Source organism: Phallusia mammillata, chromosome 4 (assembly GCF_965637545.1).
Source record: "Phallusia mammillata chromosome 4, kaPhaMamm4.hap1.1, whole genome shotgun sequence".
Taxonomy (NCBI): domain Eukaryota; kingdom Metazoa; phylum Chordata; class Ascidiacea; order Phlebobranchia; family Ascidiidae; genus Phallusia; species Phallusia mammillata.
This window is the reverse complement of record NC_137255.1, coordinates 1,080,616-1,098,573: the sequence shown is the minus strand read 5'-3', so window position 1 is coordinate 1,098,573 and position 17,958 is coordinate 1,080,616. Positions and strand designations below refer to the sequence as shown.

General features: G+C 36.6%; 4 protein-coding genes across 4 annotated transcripts; 3 read left to right on the top strand and 1 right to left on the bottom strand.

Moving 5' to 3' along the window:
* Positions 1–7: 7 nt before the first annotated feature.
* LOC145224767 (serine/threonine-protein phosphatase 4 regulatory subunit 3-like) lies at positions 8–4,671 on the top strand. Its single transcript, XM_080091351.1, has 3 exons — positions 8–319; positions 671–1,303; positions 1,671–4,671. Exons 1-3 carry the CDS (start codon positions 8–10, stop codon positions 3,303–3,305), a joined length of 2,580 nt encoding a protein of 859 aa, XP_079947477.1. The 3' UTR covers positions 3,306–4,671.
* A 530-nt stretch (positions 4,672–5,201) lies between these two features.
* LOC145224764 (ADP-ribosylation factor 4-like) lies at positions 5,202–8,390 on the top strand. Its single transcript, XM_080091346.1, has 5 exons — positions 5,202–5,493; positions 5,571–5,651; positions 6,578–6,759; positions 7,023–7,145; positions 7,613–8,390. The coding sequence occupies exons 1-5, from the start codon at positions 5,427–5,429 to the stop codon at positions 7,700–7,702; spliced, it is 543 nt and encodes a 180-aa protein (XP_079947472.1). The 5' UTR covers positions 5,202–5,426; the 3' UTR covers positions 7,703–8,390.
* A 478-nt stretch (positions 8,391–8,868) lies between these two features.
* LOC145224765 (protein LLP homolog) lies at positions 8,869–10,651 on the top strand. Its single transcript, XM_080091348.1, has 2 exons — positions 8,869–9,215; positions 9,892–10,651. Exons 1-2 carry the CDS (start codon positions 8,999–9,001, stop codon positions 10,074–10,076), a joined length of 402 nt encoding a protein of 133 aa, XP_079947474.1. The 5' UTR covers positions 8,869–8,998; the 3' UTR covers positions 10,077–10,651.
* A 96-nt stretch (positions 10,652–10,747) lies between these two features.
* On the bottom strand, positions 10,748–17,733 carry LOC145224761 (mitochondrial intermediate peptidase-like). Its single transcript, XM_080091343.1, has 14 exons — positions 17,477–17,733; positions 17,102–17,208; positions 16,783–16,953; positions 16,046–16,187; positions 15,389–15,576; positions 14,390–14,537; positions 13,967–14,073; positions 13,830–13,908; positions 13,346–13,518; positions 12,603–12,816; positions 12,052–12,207; positions 11,574–11,651; positions 11,089–11,273; positions 10,748–10,935 (listed from the first exon to the last, which is right to left on the bottom strand). Exons 1-14 carry the CDS (start codon positions 17,675–17,677, stop codon positions 10,815–10,817), a joined length of 2,070 nt encoding a protein of 689 aa, XP_079947469.1. The 5' UTR covers positions 17,678–17,733; the 3' UTR covers positions 10,748–10,814.
* Positions 17,734–17,958: the final 225 nt, after the last annotated feature.

Sequence of the window (17,958 nt, the reverse complement as noted above, 5' to 3'; positions counted from 1 at the left end):
CAAGTGAATGGTGCACCTTGAAATGGCTGATACGCGCCGAAGAGTAAAGGTGTACACATTGAACGATGAACGACAATGGGACGATCGAGGAACAGGCCATGTATCATCAGCATATGTAGAAAGTCTGAAGGGCATGACGCTGATTGTTCGAGCTGAGCAGGACGGCTCTCTCCTGCTAGAATCTCAAATTCTTCCCGATACAGCATACCAGAAACAACAGGAAACCCTCATAGTTTGGTCGGAAGGTGAAAGCACAGATCTTGCTCTCAGCTTTCAGGAGCGAGCCGGCTGTGATGAAATCTGGGAAAAAATTTGCCATGTGAGTTTTATGTTCTTGGAAGTTTTTTACCGCAAGCCAAGAGAATGTTGTGATGATGTATTTTCATTTTATCTGGTCATGTATTTAATCATACCTTTCATTTTTAACAATACTTGGTCTTCTACGAAAATGTAAGTAAGAATCACATTCCCGTAAAGTTGAGATGGACAATATTTGTAGTGGAAAAATATTTTTTTTTTTTTTTGCCACAGGGCAATATTAGGAAGCCACTTGTATGAATCATGTTTGTCACATAAATACATTATCTGAATACTGATATGTAAAGTCACTTTTATATTTATTTCTACTGCTTAGTCTGTAGTTTTAAATCATGTTTCTGTTTTTTATCAGGTGCAAGGCAAAGATCCTTCGGTTGAAATTACTCAGGATGTTGTTGATGATGGTGATGACGACGACGAGCTCTCATCCAGTCGCCTCGATGACAGCGCCGACTCGTTACAGCGTCAATCTGCTTCCCCATACAACCTCCCAGCCTGTGAACTCGGGGAACTCGATGAGATTGCAGAACTTTTCACAATAGCTTTATCGTCCCTCGTTCGACGGGACCAACTTGTGCGGGCAATCGAGGAGTCAGATTACATTCCAAAACTTCTCTCCTTATTCCGAACCTGCGAGGATTTGGAAAATACTGATGGCCTGCATCGGCTTTATGAAATCATGAAGGGGATTTTCCTACTAAACAGGACTGGTTTGTTCGATGTTTTACTGCAAGATTCCAACATTATGGAGGTTGTGGGTTGCTTGGAATACGACCCAGCTCTGCGTGAACCGAGGAAACATCGGGAATATTTGTTACAAGAAGTCAACTTTAAAGAAGTGGTGCCCATAGAAAATCCAAATCTGAAAAAGAAAATCCACCAGACGTTTCGACTCCAGTACATTCAGGACGTCGTGCTTCCAACACCATCTGTGTTTGAGGAAAACACCCTTTCTACTCTCAGTTCACTCATATTTTTCAACAAGGTAAGTTGTTTTGTGCATTCTACCGCATTGAACTTATACAAACAAAATGTTTGTTAAACACACTGTTTAATGCAAGATTTAAAAGTAATGAATATTCCACTGCATTAAACGTACACACATAAAAAATCATTGGGGTAAAACAGTGTAAAGGGCCAAAAAATGACCATTTTGAAAGTAGTGAATGTTGAATTACTCTATACTGCCTGTTAATCTATATTAAGTTTCATTGCAAGATAAATTATATTTAGACACACAATGCATGGTTTTGAATGTTCTGAGCAAAATTGTTGAAACATAATCATGCTTTTTTCGCAAATACTGGCTCTAATTTTATTGCAAGATAAAATATATTGTTTTTATAATGTAGATTGAAATAGTAAACATGGTACAAGACGATGAAAACCTCCTGAAAACCCTTTTCACTCAACTTCGTGACGACAATCTGAACGACAGCCAGCGTCGCGAAGTAGCCGGCTTCATTCGTGAGCTTTGTTCGTTATCCCAAACCCTTCAGCCAGCTCCCAGAGATGAGTTCTTCATTAAACTTGGAGAGCTTGGTATTTTACAAGGGGTCGAATCCTTGCTCGCAGGAGAGGACCCCCAACTCCATCGACTTGCAATTGACATGTTCGCCCATGTGGTTGAGCACAGTCCCTCTATGGTGCGGGATTTTGCACACAAGGAGATGGATGAGGCTCGCACAGACACCAACGGAGATGAAGATCTTTTCCTTCTCAACCTCGTCATCGAGCAAATGATCTATGATCCTGATCCGGAATTAAGTTGTGCGATGCAGCTCACTGGATTGCTCCGGGTGCTCCTCGATCCCGAGAACATGATGGCAAACAAAAATGAGAAGACTGAATTCCTTGGCTTTTTTTACAAAAACTGCATGCATGTGTTAATGGCTCCGTTACTTGCCAACACTGCCGATGAAAAGAAGCCAGGCAAGGATGATTACCAAACAGCCCACCTCCTAAGCCTCATTCTCGACCTCATCACGTTTTCAGTTGAGCATCATACGTATCATGTAAAAAACTACATTCTAAACAAGGATCTTCTCAGACGAGTCCTCGTCCTTCTGAACTCCAAGCACATTTTTCTAGCTCTTGCATCCCTGAGGTTTATGAGGAAAATAATCAGCACCATCGATGATTTTTACAACCGCTATATCATCAAAGGAGATCTTATGAAGCCGGTTGTAGATGCTTTATTTGAGTCGGGCAAAAGATACAACCTCATCAATTCTGCGATCCTCGAGATGTTCGAGTTCATTCGGATCGAGGACATTAAATCCCTCATCACTCATGTGGTGGAGCAGCACTACAAGAAGTTGGAATTGATCGATTATGTGAAGACCTTTAGTGGATTAAAACTCCGCTATGAGCAGCAGAAACATCGTGAAAATCACAGACTGGGCTTGACTGATGGTGCTGAGGGAGGAGGGAGAAACAATAGATATCGTCGGGATGCGAGAGCCATGGATGAGGACGAGGAGATGTGGTTTGAAAAAGACGATGGCGAGGATGACTCAGGAGAAATGAACTTTTCTGCTGAGTCAGACTCATTTGATGCCGAAACCCCAAAAATCAACATCGACAGCATTTTAGAGGCAGAAAAACCTTCTGAAAATGACCAATCAAAGAAAAAACAAGCTGACATTGACAAACTTAATGAGCGGCTTGCTGCTGAATCAAAAACCAACCATGCAAATGGCATCGAGTCCACCGAGAAATCAAGCCTAGCTGCTGATGCAAAACCTGTGGCTGTGAAGAACGGACTCGTCGGGTTGGTGGATTATTCTGATGATGACTCGGACGACGACAGTTCGTCAGGCGACACAAAACTGGATGAGAGCAAAGAGAAGGTTGAAATAGTTCCTGTCAAAGAGACAATTGACGTAAAAGTAGATGAAATAAAGTCTGACACAGTGAAAGAAGACTTTGCGAGTGAACCTGCCCGAAAAAAGCCGCGACTTATTGAAGTGGTCTCGGACAACTAACACCTCATACACTGAAAGCAACCAAATGTGGATTCATTCATGAGCTGTTCATGAGATTACTGACACGCCATCAAGTGTTGGTGCAGTTCTTGGTGGGTCACTCATTCCGGAAAACCCAAGCAAAACAAAACCTATTGCTTGAAACACCCATAATTAAATCAATGGTCACTTTTGGAACCTTTTGTCAAGTATTTAACTTTTGTGATAAGTATGTGGTATTGTGACTGACAACAAAAGTGTTTCCAGGTGTCCAATATATTCCTCACACTAAACAATCCTATTTAAGTTTTTTGTATATTGACTCAAAAACCTCCACTATTTTCATTAATACGGGAAAAATTGTCATTTTGAAAATGAAACAAAACCTTACTGTCTCCAATACAGCTTCTGGTACACAATAGCCTACAGACTGCACACTGCCCCATTATTATAACGCATGTCATGCAAGCATAAGAACCTCATTATCTCGTTGGTGTTCACAGTTAAAGTTGGCACTGTGCCAACAAACCTGGCGTTTTTCTATCAGCACCTAATTATCTTGTTTCGTGCTAGATTGCTTAACATACGGTTGATTTTTGTATTTAACATTGAAGTTTTACTTGGCACAGAAGTGTTGCTATGTTACTTCAAGTAGCAACAACACAGCACTACTTCATCCAATGCCACATTTAATAATACAAGTATTTTGGCATAACTTGTCTGTAGTGGTGTCACATCACCACTGTGCACATGCAGTCTGACCCTGAATAACCTCTGCTTTGTATTATGATGTCATAATGAGTTTATGTCAGTGATACCATTCCGGGCATGGTTGGGAAAATTGCTTTTTTTTTTGAAGAAAGGTCATGTTGTGATGTTTGGGAGATAATTCAATGTGAAAACCATATTTTGTGGAACGAGACTCACCTGAGAATTATGCCTCAGGGCAAAATAATATCTCAAAAGTGCACATTCAAATATATACCAACACCGACGCTCTTCCTTTAATGATTTATCATGAATATTTGCCAAATATCACTCCACATGTAGAAAATATTGGACAAAAATGTTTTTCTCTGGCACAGCTCTGGTACATTTGAATTTCTCACCGTGGTTGGCTTGTTTCCGATAGTTCATTGCTTACATAACTTGTGTTGCTGTGTGCTTTGTGCATGAAGTGCCTAGTCGACAGCAAGCGACCTGATGAGAAACCAACACTGCACAAGTTTTATGCTTTTTTAAAGTTTTGCCCCTTGAACTTTTGATGCCTGTGCTGCCCCTCTAGAAAAATGTTAGCAGCAAATCTGAAGTTTTCTAATTTTTTATAATTTTCCGTTATCGTGTAGTAGTTTTGTCCCGTGTTTATAAATACAGTGTCCTGAAAACATTGAGAAGTTCTTTTTGTTTCCAGTTTTATTGCAGTTATTTTGGTTAGACTCAAACAGTTTTAATTTCCAGCAATACATAAGTAAAATTTAATCGAGTTGTTGTACAATTTAGCTGAGTTGACAATGAAGATATTCAGGTATTCAAAAACAGATTTTAGAGGCAAATTAGGGACATGTCTTCACAAAATAGCTTTTAATGCAAGTTGCACAATTTTAATGCAAACTGGTAACAATGAAACATAACGTCTACCTAGTTGAAAGTATGCGCGAAATGCGTTAATTTATATCAGTCACATTGATTCTTCAGTTAATAAATATTTTTTTAAAACTGGGTGCTAATTTACTATTTTAAAACATTAGCTCCCTACTGCTAAAATATAATTTTAAGCTCTGTGGGCGCGAGATTACGTGACGTCATTGTTTCTTCGTTGTAAATTTGGCATCGAGATAATGAACGTAGTTTTGGTGTCGTGTCGCGAAGCTTGTGTTTTGACGTTTTATATTTTAGGCAGTTTTATTTCTTCTTTCTGGTAAGATACTTCTTTCAAATGTCAGTTCTTGGTGTGTTTTTAGACCTTGCAAAGCTACGATTTATTTTATGTTAGAAATTCGGTGGTTGTCCAAAGTAACTGGGTTTTAAGTTTAGGTTAAAAATTTCTACTGACAAAACTACCTTGTAAGATAGATTGCCATAGCGGCTGCTTTGGTTTTTACAAATCATAATCTTGGTTGGAATTTCATTGTTGATCACATCATGGGTTTGTCAATATCTTCACTTTTTTCGAAGCTTTGGCAGAAAGCCAACATGAGAATACTGATGGGTAAGTTGAGCAAAAATTTCTGCAAGCTTTGTGATGCTTTTGTTGCCAAATTAAAGTTTACTTGACTTGTTTTGCAGTTGGCTTGGATGCTGCTGGAAAAACGACAATCTTATACAAGCTAAAACTTGGTGAAATTGTTACCACAATTCCCACCATAGGTAAGGCCAAGTTTTATTGATTTGTTGGTGTTTAGGGGGATTGATTTTGTTTGAGTGTAACATGTTCTTACTAGAGTTCCTTCTCGAGAAATTCTCTTTGAGAAATCTCGAAAAAATCGAGTCTCGAAAAATTACGTCACGTATTATAAACAAAAAGTAACACCTCTTATTACGTGTCTTTTTCGTTTCAACTCACCTGTAGAGAGCACTGGACACATTACTGTCTTATTTTGCAAACGAAACAGCGATTTTTAACGTACGTTGCCGGTAAACTTTCACCTTTCCTAAGCAGCAGTCACGCTTAGTTGCGTTATATCTATAACTCGGACCTGCAGTCGCTTAGGTTTTTGCTGATTTGCTAGCGAATCACTACTTGCGATCGCTACTAAAAGCGAAAAAACGTACAATCAAAAAAATTTTTGTTTGTTTTTGTTAGAAAATCGGCCTAAATAAAAATTTCGAGACTCTCAAGATTCTCGAGAAATGAATTTTTAATTTCTCGTTTCTCGAGAAACGAAAAAGTCGAGAAGTAGAGGAACCCTAGTTCTTACTGCTCAGTTATTTTTATGTGTAAAGCTACAACACCTGTTATAAGGTGAAAGTGTTGTGTTGCTTTTATAAGTTGCAAATGTTATCAAGGTTTTTTATTTTGACGGATCATGTTAATTCTCTTTTAAACCTATGCCATTTTCATGTTTGCACTTATCATTGTTAAACGGTGATACTCCATACCATATGTTATCACATGGTAATTAATTTTAATGGACATAAATAAAAGCAGATACTTGATGCAAAAATTATTACTTTGTGGGCTTTTGAAAATGCTAACATGCAATATAATATATGGTAACACACAGTAACATGCCAGATTTAGTACTATCCATTGTTTAATGCGGGACTAAATGCTGCAACATATGCTTTTTCAGGATTTAATGTTGAAACTGTTGAATACAAAAATGTTTGCTTCACGGTTTGGGATGTCGGTGGTCAAGATAAAATTCGACCACTCTGGAGACATTACTACCAAAATACGCAGGGAATTATATTTGTTGTTGACAGTAACGACAGAGAAAGAATTGAAGAAGCCAAAGATGAACTACATAAAATTGTAAGCAATGATCTTGTTTATGTATGTTGCAAAGCAGAATAGTAAGTTTTTAATGCATTTTCAGTTAATTTATCATAATGTACACAGTAAACTGTAATTGACTTGTTCATTGATTTTTGTGACTGTTTTTTGTCCATATCGTTAATTGTTTTTTTTGTGCCCTATTGCAAAACAGCCAATGCACGAAACTCTGGGAGTATCTTGCACACACACACACATATATAACCTTGTTTAAAATTGTTTACATGTAATTTGCTTTGTAGATACATGAAGATGAATTAAAAGATGCTTTAATTCTTGTGTTTGCAAACAAACAAGACTTACCTAATGCCCTTTCATGTTCGGAAATTACTCAAAAACTAGGTCTGGACTGTTTAGGAAAAAAGGTAAGATTTTAACTAATGTAAAGTAAATTCAATCTGTATTTTAGTTAAGACCAGTGGTGGGATTCAGCCAGTTTGCACCTGTTCTATAGAATCGTCTCACGAAATTTTATGCAACCAGCGAACCGGTTAGCATTACTGGTTACTGTCAATTGACTTTTTGTAACAGAACCGGCTGAAAAATATGACTTTTGTGATAGAACTGGCTGACAAAAAATTTTAATCCCACCACTGGTTAAGACGTAGATAAATGATTCGATATAACGCCTTTAATAGGCCCAGCGTACTATGATTTCAATCTGTGTGTCATTTTTTGTTGTTGTTTAAGTGGAACAATAAAATATTGTTTGCGTTCTGAAGTATTGATGTGTTACTAAGGTGTTTAGAGTGCTACAATACTTGTTATATTGCTGAAGCAACCTAATTTTGACACCCCCTGTATGCACTGAATGTAAAACTTTTGTGTTTAGTGGTACATGCAAGCTGCTTGTGCAACTGAAGGAACAGGCTTATATGAAGGGCTGGATTGGTTGTCTGCAGCACTTGCCGAAAGAAAATGATCAAAACTTTATTGTCAGCATCATTTACATTTTATGTGGAAAAAGGCAAAAATTTGCAAGCTTCCTTATCTGGAAAAACATCACAATAACATTCTCATGTGTCATTTCAACCATTTCTGTACATTTTGTTGCTTGGGTGCTCATAGACTCATAGGTTGGTGAATACTGGTTAAAATGTCATGGAACGAAAACTCATTTTCTAAAGCTTGTCTGTGTATGAAAAATATGTTTTATATGGTTAATTCTGCTCATATAGTTCCAAGTTTAGCCTTAATGTGTTTAAACTGTCATAAGCTGTATTTAAAGACTATATAAATTTGAATTAGTTTGATGCTGCTACATGTAGCCACTATGTGCACGACTGCTGACACTCTTTCATTGTTTGTTTCAGTCTTTCATTGTTTCAGTTTAGCAAATCTTTTCCGTTTGATGTGAAAAAGTTTACAATGAAATGCGCGAGCCAGTATATTTATGAACCCTGTATGTACATTGAGAACAATGGTTCTCATATGTTACTAGTGTTTTGTGTCATATGTCCTGTTTAGTGTATTGTGTCATATTTCCAGAAATGTCGGAGCGAAATTATCATTCCCTTTGCAATATTTTTGCCTTAGTTTCTTGCAATAGGATGGTTTCTCTTTGACAATGGGTGATAATATTTGAGTAAATACAGTTACTTGAAAAGGCTGGTGGTTGTTGCAGATTAAAAGAAAGTGAAGGAAACATAGCTATTATAGATTAGGCCTAACATATTTCCATCCCCAAAAAGGAGGACACATTGTTGAAAAAAAAAACATGAAAAAATACTCCCAAAAAAATAAAAGCCTCAGAAATTAGATGGTATTAAATTATTGTTCGGATAAAGTTTAACTTTTATCACTTAAAGTAAGCTTGTATTTTCCAAAAAAAGGTAAAATCCATCTGTATCCTTTAAAAGTAAGCCAAAGGTGTATATTTGGCTGTTTTTACAGACATAATTGTCACATATGAATTTGGTAAATCAGAAATTCTTTAAAAAGGAGGACATTCGGGCACTTTTTTTTCTTGTCCTCGGAGGACAACTTGATTTTTGTTAAAAAGGAGGACATGTCCTCCAAGGCCTATTATACCGTAGTTAGCTTTTTAACCGATGAAAAACGCGCCCCGAAAAAAATAAAAACCCTGTTGGTCTGGATTAAAAATAATTTGCCAACGTGGTTTTTGGTTCAGAATTTTTTAATGTAAAGTTGTATTCACTAAAATTTCGAGCTTAACAGCAAAGTAGTAACGTTTTTTGGCAATAAAACTATTTAAACGATGGCTAAAAGTTTAAGAAGTAAATGGAGGCGTAAAATGCGCGCCATTAAACGGGAGAAGAACGAAAAACGTGTTTTGGTGAAATTGAAAGAAACGTTAAAGAACCATGGAAAGATTAACTTAACAGAAGATATGTGCAAATTCGCCCAAATTGAACTCCGACAAAAAGAAAGAGAGCAAGAAAAGGAAAAATCAAAGATGGAAGAACAACAAACAGGTTTGCTGGTTTGCAATATATCCATAAATTAGATGTGATTAATTTCATGTACGTAAATTTTTATGTGCCTATAACTGGTAGATTATGTTCAGCAAAAAAAAAACAAAACATTTTTTGAAACACCGCACTTGAATATGAATATGCAAATCTTACAACAACATATAAATCACATTAGACACATAAATTTGCAGAATAATACGAAGTGTTTCCAAGTAGTTGTAACTAACTAATTAGTCGTATTAAAAATATATACCATATGGACCATGTTAAGATGCTTACTACCAAATGTTATTACTTTAGATGCTCGGTCACAAATAGCTAAATACACCATCTGTTTGTTTGAAACCCACAGGCAGAAATACATCTTTTGCCTCTCTATTCCAAAGATCAAGGAATTTAAAATTTAAGAATTCAAAACTGAACACATTGCCTTTTTTGCTGTCGTAACTATGATCACAAACGTTTGTCACTGCGAACCTATTCTTGCCAACTCCATAACCAACAGTTTGAAGCCAGAAAGCAAACTCAGATTTGCAGTTGCTCAGTGTTTTTTTGCATCAGTTGGAGCAAATGTACAGAAACGTTACCTACCTCGCGTCCCTACAGTTAGCAATGATTTTGAGCTTGTCTGGTGTTTTAAAACTATTTTCTCAATGTGAAAAATGCTGCATTTTAGATGAAGGCGGAAACATGAATATAGATACAAAGCGAAATCCGAAGACACTCCTTGATGAGCACGGACAATATCCTTCATGGATGAACACAAGACAAATGAAAAGGATGAGAGAGGAAAGAAAAAACAATAAAAAGAAACCTGATGGTGTCAAAAAAACGGGCAGGAACAAAAAGCTTTTGTGGTGATACAAATTTAAAATGGGAACTACCGAATGAAATCTGCATTGGCCCATTTGTTTTTGAGTTTTGGGCCAAGTTAACTGCCATGCGGTGTGAGGCCAATAAAAGAAAAGTAATCCAAACCATTGTTACACGATAGAGCCTCATGGATGCCATCTTGTGTCCAAAGTAATACAGTGGGTACAGGAAAAAATACGCAAGTTAGACAACTGTTTTATGTAGACTTTGATGCAGTGCAATCCTGTGTTTTGGTTCAAATCAGAATTTGTTTAACACAGTGTTGCTATGTTTTGAACCCATCGTACTTTTGACTATATGTTCACCACCCACCGGGTTCAGATGATTCTGTTCAATTGTAACTCTATTTGGCAAACGTTTTCATGCTCATGTTTCTAACATTTGCTATTTTTCTTGGGTGTATCTGTCTTTTTGCCACCTGGGGGGAATATTGCATGAATGTGTAAAGCTCACAACATACGTTTGTTATTGTTTTGCATCTTTATGAAATTAGTGATTTTAATTCACTGCAACCAAATGTCACTCAAAGTTCTTGCTCAAGGAAACAAAGCTCTATAGTAGGATACGGTTTGTAATGAAATGGTGAAGTGATAAAGCTTTGACAGATAAACAACTTTTTTTGTCTGTGTAAATCTATGCATTCCACTCTCAGACATGGGTAACATGGACATCTGTATTTTCTATGCCTTCCATCTTTAAAACGAATAACAAACACAGCAGAACATGTTATGATTGGCTATCAATAATCAAAGTATCGACGAGACTTTCTAAATTGAAATCTTCTTGCAACATCGATTCAAACATTAAAGCTGGATCTTTTCCACCACCGTGACATAACATTTCTGATCTGAAAAGTTTAATGAAAATATTTGATAAAACACAGTTTGGTTGAATCGACCCAGTAAAAAAAGCAATTTTAAAGCGCTTGTTTTAAGTGATTACATTCTGTATGTCGCCTGCTTTTCAGCCAATACAGAAACACCTTGTTTAGTTGCAATACCTGTATCTTTGTCCCATTTCATTATTGAATGGATCATCTTTAAAACACTTGTTCCACACTCTTGAGGCAACAGCTCTTGACATAAGGTAGGAATAATATTTGGCACCGTAGCTTGCAAAGTGAGGAAAGCGCAAATGCCATGAAGTGTTTGGGACAGCTTGCATAAAGTAGTGATCTGCATGAACCTGGAACAAAAAAACAGTCACCCTAAATTAAGTGAAAATATGTAGTTATTCTAAAACAAATGTAAACATATTGGACGCTTCAAAAACCATGTACCCAGCCCTTCATGCATGTTATTTATAAACGTAGTCTAAAGGGGTGTTATTTGTAAATGTAGATATTGTGTCCTATTTATGTACATATTCTTACATTGGAGTATTTTCAACCAAGAGGTTTGTTCCAAAAAACGCTCGCTAAGTGTTTATATGCCTTGTCTCTTACAAAAGTGCTGTACAAACAGACAGCTCCAAAACTTCACTCACTTTATCGACCACTTGGTTAGTAGTCATCCCAGGTTTGAAGTCGTCATGAAAATGTTGGTCGACAAGTGCATAAAATACCTAAACAACATGTAGTAATTAACTGGGAGTTGGGTGGATAATATTCAGATTGTCACCGACAGTGCACACTGTTTCAACCTATAAGGCATGAGCTAATGTAGTCACCATACGGCACTCCAGTTTGTTGGGGTTAACAAGCTGAAAAGCAATGTCTCATCAAACTGTCGGGTGCCACAACTAGGCATTAATGACACAAGAACTGGTTCACAATGCCCAAACAACCGTCTGGGAAATAATGAAACCTAATAGGTCAAAACAGTGTGCTTTGCAGTTGAACATGTATGGCTTGAAGCTTTTATATGCTAAAGTCTTTTTGCACCAAAAATCGTTAAAAAACAAAACAAAAGGGTATTCATGCTTCTGTCATTACAAACAGTTAATTACTTTTAGGTCAAAGTACCTGAGTTTGCATTTCACTTGTGGCACACAGTTTGTCAGCATGACATAATTTGTTGATCATTTCAAGTGGGAGGGTTTCTCTGGTTTTGTGGTGTTTCGCAAATGACGATAAAACTCTGCGGTCCATTGCAAAATATTCCATTAACACTGATGGTACCTGAAAAAGGATCAGGTTTGGGGTTGGTCATGTACAAATAATATGGTATAGGAAGCAATGTTTGAATAAGGCTTGTAAAATTTTAATAACTGCCTCACAGATGCAAGTTTTTATAGTGTTGTGTTAATTGACATCTGAAATAAAAACTGTACTGTTTGCAAACCAATGGTTTTACCATACTACATAAAACCCTCACAAATACACAAGGGATAGCTTAGAAAATAAAAAAGGAAAACCAATATCAAAAACACATTTTGGGAGGGGATAAGTTTGCCATAAAAATGTAAAATAGTAAAAACAAAACCAGAAGTGTTTTGTAGTTATGTCTTGAGGTATTCGAAACTTTTTACAGACTCTTACAATTAATTAACAGTAGAAGGATCAAAATTGCTTACCTCAGCAAAGTCTGTGCTACACCGAGTGCCAGTAACATGTTGATATCGAGTCCTAGCAAGCATAGAGTGCATAGCGTGTCCCATCTCGTGGAAGAGGTTGTTTACAGTTGATGGAGTGAGAAGAGGAGGTTGGGAGAAAGATGCAGAAGGTAGATGGAGCATCAGGACAACTATCGGGGATTGATAGGATCCATCGCGCAAACGACGACCTCCTCTGCGTTAAATCATGCAAGATTGGATAATTAACAACAGCACACTGATTGTTTATAACAGTGGTTCATAACTGGGGAGGAATTTTAAACCGAGTGGAGGGATTTACAATAATTTTTACATGTGGTTTGTAAACAGACACATAAGCTCTGGGAATATAACCTATGAATTTGATAAAAGATGCGAGTTTAAATGATCTTTGTGTAGTTTAGCATCTATTGTGGAGGAATGAAAAAGTTTTTAATTGTTAAGTGAGGAATTAGTGGATAAGGGTTGGAAACCACTGGTGAAGAAACAAGTCCATGTTATGCCAGTGGCTATTGCCAAACAAAAAGTAAATTTAACCAGCTAAAAAGCTGGGGTACACAATATTGTGCAAAATAAAGCTGTTTTTGAAGTGTAGCATGTAGAGTGCGTTTAGTTTCCATGACTCGAAGAGCTAATGTCTTGACATTGCTCATGATATAAGCAATTCTTTGCACTTATTGAGGCAGAACAAGAGTTTAGATCCTAAAACTTAATCTATCTCCCACCTTATAGTGAAGTGGCAGTCTTGTTGTGGTTTTCCTGGTCTGTTAAAGAAGTCACAATAAATGTGTCCTAATACTCCTTCAGTGCGGTGGACGACTGCTAACTTGATGATGTCGTTGTTCCATGTTTCTCCTTTTTGCACGGGAACAGCTGTCAGTGTCACGCCAAACAGAGACTGTGACACAAATCAAAACATCTGTAACCAGAGTTTGTAACCACTAGGTAGGGCAGCTGGTAATGACCTAGGCTTTGTCGACCCCCTAGAGCAGTGGTTATCTAACTTTTTCCTGCAAGGGGTCAAGTTTGATAAACGGCAAAGACCTGGTCTTTACGAAACACAGAGAAAAGGCTTAGCAATTTTAGCCCTTTTTGCTTTGGAAATGAAATCTTTGCAGTATTTAAACATTTAATTTTTTGATTTCAGCAATTTGATGCAAAACTGTTGAACTGGTATCATTTAATATTCAAAGCAAGAAATTAACTTACACTATACAAAGCACTGAGTCCATTCATGCAATCCCCGAGAGAGAAAAATGAACTGTACAGCACGGGGTCAATTAAAGCTCTGGAAACAAGAGTTTACTTAAACAATGTTGTAAAATTCATTCGAACTTTCAACTCACTTTTTTTCTTTTAGCTTGTTGACATAATAATGTAAATCCCATGGCTGAAAACTTGTGCTGAGAGGAGTTTCACTGATTTTGAATGATTTCAGATCATCCAATTCTTTCTGGATTTGCAACACAACAATTAATACCAGAAATCAAAATTTGTTTAAAATCATAGACCTTGAGTTTTTTAACTTTATGCATGAGGATAAATAAAAGCAAAATTTGATTAGTATGCAAAACTAGGGTGTTAAAGAACCTTAAATTTTACCATTAAAATCTGCCAATGTTGAAACAAATGAATAAGTTGGGAATTTTAAGACACGGTCATTTAAATAAACATTTAATTCAACTTGGACATACTTATTTAAACTACATGGCAGGTAGCAAAATAGAAAAATGCAAAACTTAGCAAAGCACTAACATATATATATATACCTTAACTAAAGGTTTTAATCTCTCTGACAAAGTGTTTAAAAACTTGTAGACAGACTGTGGATTTTTGGCCATTGTTGATTTAAGAGCTCGATGTGAAAAAGTTGGAAAACCAACCAGCTGTGCAACTTCATTTCTTGCTTCAAGTAATCTGAAAACAAACAAAAACAGTTTTTGTCAGTTAAAAAAATTGCAGAAAAAAAATCAGTACTTTGGCAATTGGCCAGAAGAGCTGTACTAACTTTATATTTTGCCTGGCAGCAATAGCTTATATGTTGTATGTTGCAGACTACAAGTTTGTGCAGTTGTTGTCAGTTGTAAGTTAAAAAATTCAGCAGATAAAAATCAGTACTTTACACAGCTGTTGTATGTTGCAGTCTAGAAAGTTAAAAAATTTGAATCAGTAAGCCTTTTTACATGAGCGAATCGAATCATTGATGCGCATTGTGTGACGTCACGATTTCGATTCGCTAAAGCATAAAATTACATGGCTGCCGAACCGAATCGCATTCAAGGTGTTCAGCTTTGCGCAAAAACGATATGGTGGTTATTGTAAAGTGATATACAAACACAAGGCCGCTTAACACATCAAAAATTTCCTTTATATGACTGTACAAATCTATTAAATTTGTTTCATTAGAGTCTCTTGTGGGTTATATGTATAAAAAACGACTAATTTGTATAACTTTGCACCAGTTGGACGAAAAACTTTAAATATGCAACTTGGAGTATGGAACGTATGTTTAGCATTAACCACATATTTCCTCGTTATTTTCGGCACCAAATTAAACAAACTATATATTGTTTCAAGTTGACCTACTGTTCACAAAAGAGTTCTCCTAAGCGTATTAGCGCCTAAGCGTATTCAAACCACCTGTGCCAAACGCATCGAGAATCGAAAAAGTCTAATACGCTTTGCCGTTTTTCTTTTTCGAAAACGAGAGAAATGTGTATCGAATACGCTTAAATGCTCCATGTAAAAAGGCTTATTATTTCACCAACCTGCACAAAGTGGCTTCAGTTTCAGGGTTTGTATAATAATATAATCGATATGATGCTTCTCTGATGACCTCGTCTGCACTGTCGCTATGGAGACTCGATATAACAAGGTTGTCGCCGACCTGCTTGAATCGTGAGTGAAATTCATCCGGAAGGTCAGATTTGGGAAATGCCACAGGAGAATGTGATTGCTAAAACAAAGAACTTTTGAACTAAAATGACTTTCTGTTGGAAGATATTAAGATTGCTAAAACAAATAGAAATTTGACTAAAATGACTTGAACTTTCTGATGAAAGATATTAAGTTGTTTGCAACTTTTTGCACCAAGCCATATCTGCAAATTATGTTAATTTTGGTTGTAATTTGAAAATCCCAATATGCTGGTCTTTATTGTCTTTGTTTGGCAAATGAATTCGTTGCAGTTTAAACATTTAATTTTTTGGGCACACGTTTTTTTTTCAAATATCAAATTGAAATGCTGATTTAAATTGTAAACTGGTTTAAATTACTTTTCTATCAGAGTACGAAGTATTCAAAACAAGAAAGAAACTTACATTGCCCAAAGCACTAAAAATCTCCTAGACACCAAGACAATGTTTAAATGGATTGTTATGCTTTTATTCGCCAAAACAATGAACCTAAAAACAGAAAAGGTTTACCTGCAGAAATGTTGAAGTTAGCTGAAGAATTTCCTCATGAAGTTGAACAGCTTTTTGCCGCTGTTCGTGATCTAGATGGATTCCGCTGATTTTGAAATCGTACATGAACAGGTTTGCCACAGTTTGTGTTTCAACATCCAAGCTAAACAAATGGGTTGGACACATTTAATGCAAACTTCATTGTAAACCAGTGGTTCTTAAATATTGGTGCAGTTTTCCACTAAAGTTTATCACCAAGTTCTCCCAATGATTGTTTGTGTGATGTTTTGTGCCGTACATTAACAATAATGGTCTTTATTCGATTGCAACATTTTACTTTTTGACTAAATAATCAGATTTATGCCCTTTGATATTGGAGTAAAACTTTAAACAACAATTTAGGTGCCATTGACTTTCACAATTTCCCTTTGCATGTACATTTTTTTCCAATTAATCAATTATAACTACTCACAATGCGCCAACCTCACTATCTTGTGAGCCCCAGTCGCTTAACGCCTTGTAATGAAGGTGTAGCTGCAGTTCGTTCAGCCATTATCCACCAATTGTGCCCTCCCCTTTTATGCGCTCCATAACGTTTAACGCAGCTATTTTCGGCTTGAGTTGAGTTTATTTCGCTTGGTGAAAGAACACATCGCAACACAATTGCACTAAACAATCACAATTGCACTGGCTTGGTGATTGCTATGTTGTCTTTCACCAAGCGAAATAAACTCAACTCAACTCAATTAACACTGCACCTTTCCATCACATTCTTGTTTTCTGTCACATTCTTAATGCAGTTGTACAGATCCATGTGAGTGTTCAGTTCTTCAACCATGGTCCCAATCCCAAGATGTGCATCCGCTGCAGCCTCGGAAAACTCTGAGTCTGGGTGAGCACAACGGATAAAATCTGAAAGGTCTGCAACTCTGGGAATAAAAAACATTGTAAGTACAGTTTTAATTTTAAACGCATTCACCAATGTTGCCACAATTACACTGCTTTTTTGTATTAAGGAACGGTGGTGCTTGATAACAACAATTTAACATATAGATCTAGATGTGTGTAAAGTATCACCGGCACAAAGTGTCGGATAATTCATCAAACAAAACGACAGTTTCTTCTCCCGGTGTAACGTTTACTGCTCGGTCCAATAACTTCCAACCTTCTTGCATTGCATTCTCCTACAAGAATATTTATTAGGATAGTAAAAATGACTTTGCTTTATGCAGCTCTTAAATGGGGCTGAACTCTATTCTAAACTGTTTGAACATGTATTTATTTTACAAAAATGAAATTTCATGTACACAGAACAACATCTTGTAAAAATTATGTTTGAACATTAAAAAACACACATGTTGCGGCTTAAAAACTAACACAGTAACTGATTTCAGACTTGTTGTATAAATTGTGCCTAAATATTTTGAAACACATAAACATTCCGCAACTGACCTTGGCTTTTTTGAATCCATCTGGACTTTTCAATTCTGGGACTTGAAATAATCCAACATTTTTTGAAAAGAAATCAAATTTTCTTTGCGGAGTGTTGTTGAATGAAGCTGCAAGAGCATTCCAGGTGGCGACAGAGAGTCTTTGATTTTTGGCTAGCTGTCGAGCATGACTCAGCAGTTTTGGCTTTAGAAACTGTTTCATATTTATCGCTTAATCAGTCAAGTCATGTTTTTCTAATTTGTCTGAAAAAATGTGCAATAATAAGAAAATTTCTTAGTTTTGTTTAAACCAGGTGTGTGCAACCTGCGGCCCGGGTCAGATGCGGCCCTTGAAAAAAGGTTCTGCGGCCCGCTGTGACGCTTGAATTTCAAATATACTGGCAAACAAGTCAAACTATTATATATTTTTAGCAGAATAATGCATCTGATGCTATTTTACTGCGACCTGACAATATGTAGCAAAAATTAAATGCGAATTTTGAT